General features: G+C 45.5%; 1 protein-coding gene across 1 annotated transcript; it reads right to left on the reverse strand.

Annotated features, from left to right (window-relative positions):
- Positions 1-131: 131 nt before the first annotated feature.
- Positions 132-3857, reverse strand: LOC125481217 (roundabout homolog 1-like; the record flags this gene model as incomplete). The annotated part of the gene is made up of 2 exons (XM_048592480.1): positions 3679-3857; positions 132-383 (listed from the first exon to the last, which is right to left on the reverse strand). Coding segments are annotated over exons 1-2 (431 nt in total), but the record flags the coding sequence as incomplete, so codon positions are not given.
- Between the last annotated feature and the right edge of the window lie 3384 nt (positions 3858-7241).

The raw sequence follows: 7241 nt of genomic DNA on the forward strand, positions 1-7241 counted from the left end.
GTGTGTGTGTGTGTGTGTGTGTGTGTGTGTGTGTGTGTGTGTGTGTGAGAGTGTGTGTGAGAGTGTGTGTGCGTGTGTGTGTGAGAGTGTGTGTGTGAGTCTAGTCTGTTCTTTTGTCCAGGTGCATTTACCTGTGGTCACTCGCAGTCTGGATGAGAGCCAGGTTCTCCTGACTGTCCTGTAACATGGGCATCAGCTCCTCCTGGGGTGAGGGTGTTAGGGTGGCAGTAGACTGGTGGCTGTACGACACTGCTGCTGGTGATGAGGCTGCCCCACGGACTGGGGGTGTAGGGCCTCGTTCATCGTCCTCCTGTTCTTCCAGCTCATCCTGCTGCAGGTACATTCGGGCAGGGGGCAGAGGGCACAGGCCATCGCGATCGTAACTGAGAAATCAAAAAGGTCCAACTGTCAAGAGAATTCTCTGAGATAAGTTTGTGCTGCATTGCCCTATTTCTCCATGTTGATTTTTGCTCTGGGGTTAGCTCAGAGTCACCAGCCTTACAGTAGTAAGAATGGCAGCACAGCAAGACTCCAGCTCTGAAAAATTCCAGCTGAAGTGACACTTCAGTCCCTGGTTTGACAGCTGTCTGCTGGGTTTAAAAGGCTTGATATGATGTAAACAGCATTCCATAACTTGCAAAGTTATGCAGATACTGAAGGGAGTTTGTCTGGATACAAGGTCATGCAGGCTTGGGTGGTTAACAGCACGCAACATCAGTGCCAGACAATGACCATCTCCAAAAGAAGACAATCTCACCATCATCTCTTAACGTTTAATGGCACTGCCATCACTGAATCCCACACTCTCAACCTTCTAGGCGTTACCATTAACCAGAAACTCAACTGGACAAGCCATAGAACATAGAACATAGAACAGTACAGCACAGTACAAGCCCTTTGGCCCACGATGTTGTGCCAAACTTTTACCCTAAACCTGAGGTCTATCTAACCTCCACCCCTACCTTATACTATCATCCATATGCCTATCTAATAGCCGCTTAAATGCCCCTAATGAGGCCGACTCCACTACCCTCTCCGGCAATGCATTCCACACCCCGACCACTCTCTGAGTAAAGAACTTACCTCTGACGTCTCCCCTATAGCTACCTCCACTCACTTTAAAACTATGCCCCCTCGTAATAGCTACCTCCACCCTAGGAAAAAGTCTCCGGCTGTCTACTCTATCTATACCTCTGATCATTTTGTACACCTCTGTCAAGTCACCTCTCATCCTTCGTCGTTCTAAAGAGAAAAGCCCTAGCTCTCTCAACCTTTCCCCATAAGACCTTCCCTCCATTCCAGGCATAATCCTGGTAAATCTCCTCTGCACCTTTTCCAACGCTTCCACATTTTTCCTGTAATGAGACCATCAGAACTGGTCACAATACTCCAGATGTGTATAGCTGGAGCATAACTTCACGGCTCTTGAACTCAATCTCTCTATTAATGAAAGCTAACACACCATATGCCTTCTTAACAACTCTATCCACCTGGGTGGCAGCTTTCAGGGATCTGTGGACATGAACCCCAAGATCCCTCTGCTCCTCCACACTGTCAAGAATCTTTCCGTTAACCCTGTATTCCGCTTTCAAGTTTGTCCTTCCATATAAATACAGTGACTACATCAGCAGGTTGGAGGCTGGGAATTCTATTGAGAGTAACTTACCTCCTGACTCCCGAAAGCCAGTCCACAGTCACATGGTACAAGTCGGGAGTGCGCTGGAATACTCCCCATTTGCCTAGATGGGTGCAGCTCTAATAACACTCGAGAAGCTTGACACCATCCAGGGCAAAACAGCCTACTTGACTGACACAACATTAACCATCTTCAACGTTCACATCTCCACCACCAACATACGGTGGCAACAGTGTGTATCATCTACAAGGTGCAGTGCAAATTAACAGAGCTCCTTAGACAGCACCGTCCAAACCCATGACCTTTACCATCAAGAAGGATAAGGGCAACAGATACCACAGGAACACCACCAGCTTCACATTCCTCTCCTTGTCATCCTGGCTTGGAAATATATCAAAGTTCCTTCCACTGTTGCTAGGTCAAAACCTGGAAATCCATCCTTGACTGCACTTGAGGGGTTCCTACACCACATTGATTGTGAGAAGGCAGCTCACCACCACCTTCTGAATGGTAATTAGGTACAGGCATTAAATGCTGGCCCAGCCTGTGATGCCCACATCCTGAGAATAAATGTTTTAAACATGCATTTTAGAATTGGAACTATTGCAATTCCAGTTTGAGAGTTGAGCTGGTGAGATGAGGCAGGTAGGGATTGCCCATCAGCCACATCAGATGAGGAGGAATTTCTTCTCTCAGAGGGTTGAGGGTCTTTGGAACTCCTTGCCATAGAGAACTATGGGGACAGAGTCCTTGTATATATTTAAGGCTGAGATAGATAGATTCTTGACCAGTCAGGGAATCAAAGGTTATAGGGAAAGGGCAGGAAAGTGGACGTGAAGGATGTTGGATCAGCCATGATCCTATTGAATGGCAGTGCATGCTTGAAGGACCGAACAGCCTCCTCCTGTCTCATGGTCTTACTAGAGATTGAGGGCACACTGTGGTGCATGTTCCACTAACAGCGTTGAAACAGTAGTGATTGCTCACCTGGGGTAAGGCCACACAGGGAGTGGGTATCTTTTTAAATTTAGTCTGGGGAGGGGAATGTACTGAAAGGGTACATTTACAGTCCATCCCCAGTCTCCTACAGATAAATAGAACTAATTAAGAGTCAAATATATTGGCCCAGGACTTAAATCAGGTCCAGATTCAGATTGGGTAAGGGTGACAATTTCCTTCTCTAAAAGAGGTCAATGAAGTAGTTAGGTTTGGATGACATGTGACAGCTCCATGTTTCCATCACTGACAGCTGAATCCATCAATAACTTTGAACTGGCCCTGTTGGGTTCAAACGGATGTTCTTTGGATTATTGATCAGGGTGACCAATCCAATAGCTCAATGAATACATAATGATACAGGTTCCAGGAATTTTCACGAGCTTATTTCAGAGTTAAAGCCAAACTAATTTCTGATAATCTGCATAAACAGATTTAGAATTGAGCTAGCACAAAGACAGAAATTGCTGACGAAACTCAGCAGGTCTGGCAGCATGTGTGGGCAGAGAAAAACAGAGTTAATAATTCGAGTCCAGGGGCTGTTCTTCAGAAGAATGAAATCAGAAGACACACGACACCCGGTTATAGTCCAACAGGTTTATTTGAAATTACAAGCTTTCGTAAGCTTCTGATTTTAAATAAACACTACAACCTAGTGTCATGTGACTTCTGACCTTTCCACCCCGGTCCAACACCAGCACCTCTACATCAGAAGAATAATTTGAAATGTTAACTCTGTTTTTCTCTCCCCACACATGCTGCCAGACCTGCTGAATTTCTCCAGCAGTTTCTGATTTTATTTCAGATCATCAGCATCTGCAGTTCTTTGTTTTACTTCCCTGGGTTGTCTGACGAGATCATATTTCGAAACCTCACCTTTCCATCACTCTGTGATGGTTATGGGCCAACAGAGGGTAAATTGTTATCCAGGCCAGAAGAAATGGCACCCATGGGTGCTGGGTCCTTTTGCCCCAATGTCACTGGGTGAAACAGGTGGGCAGGGTAAAGCTCTGAGTGTCAGTTAGAAATAGGAGAGAGCTCCATACCTTTCCTCTGTGTTGATGCTGTATTCTTCAGGATTCACTGCTGTGGGTGGTGGGTGAGCTGGAAGTGGTGGTAAAAGGTCTGCCCAATTCATGCCACCCTGTTTGGGCAACTTCGGAGTCCGGACACTTTTCTTGTGGCCCTGGCTCCCTGGAAAAGCAGCAGGAAGATAGCTTGTCATCTTCAATGGGAATATACAGATTGGATTTCACTGGATAGAGAGAACTCAAATAGGCCATTCGGCTCAGCCAATCCATGTTGGGTGTTAAAAGCCTGCTCTTGTAATTTCCCATCTAAATCTTCCATCATGACTCTCTCTAACTCCTTTTTGTACAAATGCTGATAACAGCTTCCTCCTTCATTGATCTTACACTCTTCACGTCGACCACTCTTTGTGGTCATGGGTTTCAATTCTCACCAGTCCCTGAGCAGGCATTACATCTGAATTTGCAGTTAGATTTTTTTGGTGTCTATCTCATTGCGATGTTCTCTCTGTATCCACTTGATCAAACTCTTTCAGAATTTTGACTACTAGGAGGAGCTCACCCTCACCTTAGAATCATAGAATCCCTACAGTGTGGAAACAGGCCCTTTGGCCCAACAAGTCCACACTGACCCTCGGAGCATCCCACCCAGACCCATCCCCCTATAACCCACCTAATCTACACATCCCTGAACACAATGGGCGATTTAGCATGGCCAATCCACCTAGACTGCACGTCTTTGGAGTGTGGGAGGAAACCGGAGCACCCGGAGGAAACCCACACAGACACAGGGAGAATGTGCAAACTCCACACAGACAGTCACCCGAGGGTGGAATCAAACCCGGGTCCCTGGCGCTGTGAGGCAGCAGTGCTAACCACTGAGCCACCATGCCCCCATACTAACTGTTCCTTTCCTTTTCTTTCTGCTTGCCCAGAATATTCAACTTTGTTTCACACGACAGGGCAGTAAGAATACACAGCCCTTTTCCACACCTTGTTAGATATTAATAACACAGGCCTGGGGGCAGAGGGAACTGGATTCAAAATACAGCCAGTTGGAAACTGAATGTCCAAGAGGTGTCCAAAGGTTTGCTTTCCTTCTTCAAGGAAGGATGTTCTGGCTAGGCAGGGAGTGCAATTAATGTTTACCAGACTGATTCCTGACTGTATTGGTTAGGACTATATTCACTGGAGTTCAGAAGAATGAAGGAGGGATCTCATAGAAACCTATAAAATTCTAACAGGACTGGACAGAGTATATGCAGCAAGGATGTTATCACTGAACGTAGAACATAGAACAGTACAGCACAGTACAGGCCCTTTGGCCCACCATGTTGTACCGACCTATTATCCTACTGAGATCAAACTACCCTGCATACCCTACATTTTACTATCCTCCATGTGCCTATCCAAGAGTCGTTTAAATGTCCCTAAAGTATCTGACTCCACTATCACTGCTGGCAGCACATTCCACGAGCCCACCACTCTCTGTGTAAAGAACCTACCTCTGACATCTCCCCTATACCTTCCTCAATCACTTTAAAATTATGCCCCCTTGTAACAGTCATTTCTGCCCTGGGAAAAAGTCTCTGACTATCCACTCTATCTGTGCCTTTCATCATCTTGTTTACCTCTATCAAGCCACTTCTCATCCTTCTTCGCTCCAATGAAAAAACCCCTAGCTCCCTCAGCCTTTCCTCATAAGCTCTGCCCTCCAGTCTAGGCAGCATCCTGATAAATCTCCTCTCCACTCTCTTTAAAGCTTCCACATCCTTCCTATAATGAGGCAACCAGCACTAAACACAATATTCCAAGTGTGGTCTAACCAGGGTTTTAGAGAGCTGCAGCATAACCTTGTGGCTCTTAAACTCAATTCCCCTGCCAATGAAATCCAACACACCATACGCCATCTTTACAATCCTATCAACTTGGGTGCCAACTTTGAGGGATCTATGGACGTGTGGACCCTAAGATCCCTCTGTTCCTCCACACTGTCAAGAATCCCGCCATTAACCTTGTGTTTTGCATTCAAATTTGACCTTCCAAAATGAATCACTTCACACTTTTCTGGGTTGAATTCCATCTGCCACTTCTTTGCCCAGCTCTGCATCCTGTCATTGTCTCTGATGACTGGGAAGTCGAGAACCAAGGGTCATAGTTTAAGGATTGGGGTTAGGCTATTTAGGATGGAGATGAGGTGGAATGTCTTAACCCAGAAAGTGGTGAGGCTGTGGAATTCTCTGTCACAGAAAGTGGTTGAGGCTAAAACGTTGAATGTTTCCAAGAAGGAGTTAGATATAGTTGTTAGGGCAAAAGGAATCAAAGGGTATGGGAGAGAAAGTGGGATTGTGTTGGTGATGAGCCATGATCATATTGAATGGTGGACCAGACTCGAAGGGCTGAATGGCCTCCTCCTGCTCCTGTTTTCTATGTTTCAGTGTTCATGATCGCAGATTTGGATCAGGTAGGTGCAAAAAGATAGCTGTGAGCATTATCAATGCACAGGAGCAATTTTGGAAAAACATCTTCATCCAGAGGCAAGAAGTATTTGCCCAGAAGACCATAAGACAATGGAACAGAACTTAGGCCATTTGGCCCATCGAGTCTGCTCCGCCATTCAATCATGGCTGATAAGTTTGTCAACCTCATTCTTCTGCCTTTTCTCCAAAACCTTTGATCCCCTTAACAATCAGGAACCTTGCTATCTCTGTCTTAAATATTCTGAATGACCTGGCCTCCACAGCCTTTTGTGGCAATGAAATTCCATAGATTCACCACTCTCTGGCTGAAGATGTATCTCCTTAGTTCCATTTTAAAGGGTCTTCCCTTTACTCTAAGGCTGTGCCCTCGGGTCCTAGTCTGTCCTGCGAATGGAAACTTCTTCTATCCAGGCTTTCAGTATTCTGTAAGTTTGAATTAGATGCCCCCCTCATCTTTCTAAACTCCATCGAGTATAGACCCAGAGTCCTCAAACATTCCTCATATGTTAAGACTTTCATTCCTGGGATCATTCTCGTGAACCTCCTCTACACTCGTTCCAGGGCCAGTATATTCTTCCTGAGATATGGGGTCCAAAACTGCTCAAAATATTCTAAATGTTGTCTGACCAGAGCCTTATAAAGCCTAGTCCTTTTGAAATAAATGTCAACATTGTATTTGCCTTCCTAACTACTGACTCAACCTGCAAGTTAACCTTCAGAGAATCCTGGACTAGGATTACAAGTCGCTTTGCACCTCAGATTTCTGAATTTTTTCTTCATTTAGAAAATAGACTGTACCTCTATTCTTTCTACCAAAGTGCATGACCGCACACTTTCCCACATTGTACTCCATCTGCCATTTTGCCTACTCTCTTAAGCTGTCTAAATCCTTCTGCAGCCTCCTGCCTCCTCAATACTACCTGACCTTCCACCTATCTTTGTATCGTCTGCAAACTTAGCCAGAATGCCCACAGTTCCTTCATCTAGATCATTAATGTATAAAGTGAAAAGCTGTGGTCCCAACACTGACCCTTGCAGAACACCACTTGTCACCAGCTGCCATCCTGAGAAAGATCCCTTTATCCCCACTCTCTGCTTTCT

This window comes from Rhincodon typus, unplaced genomic scaffold (genome assembly GCF_021869965.1).
Source record: "Rhincodon typus isolate 14 unplaced genomic scaffold, sRhiTyp1.1 hic_rhity00001312, whole genome shotgun sequence".
Lineage (NCBI taxonomy): Eukaryota > Metazoa > Chordata > Chondrichthyes > Orectolobiformes > Rhincodontidae > Rhincodon > Rhincodon typus.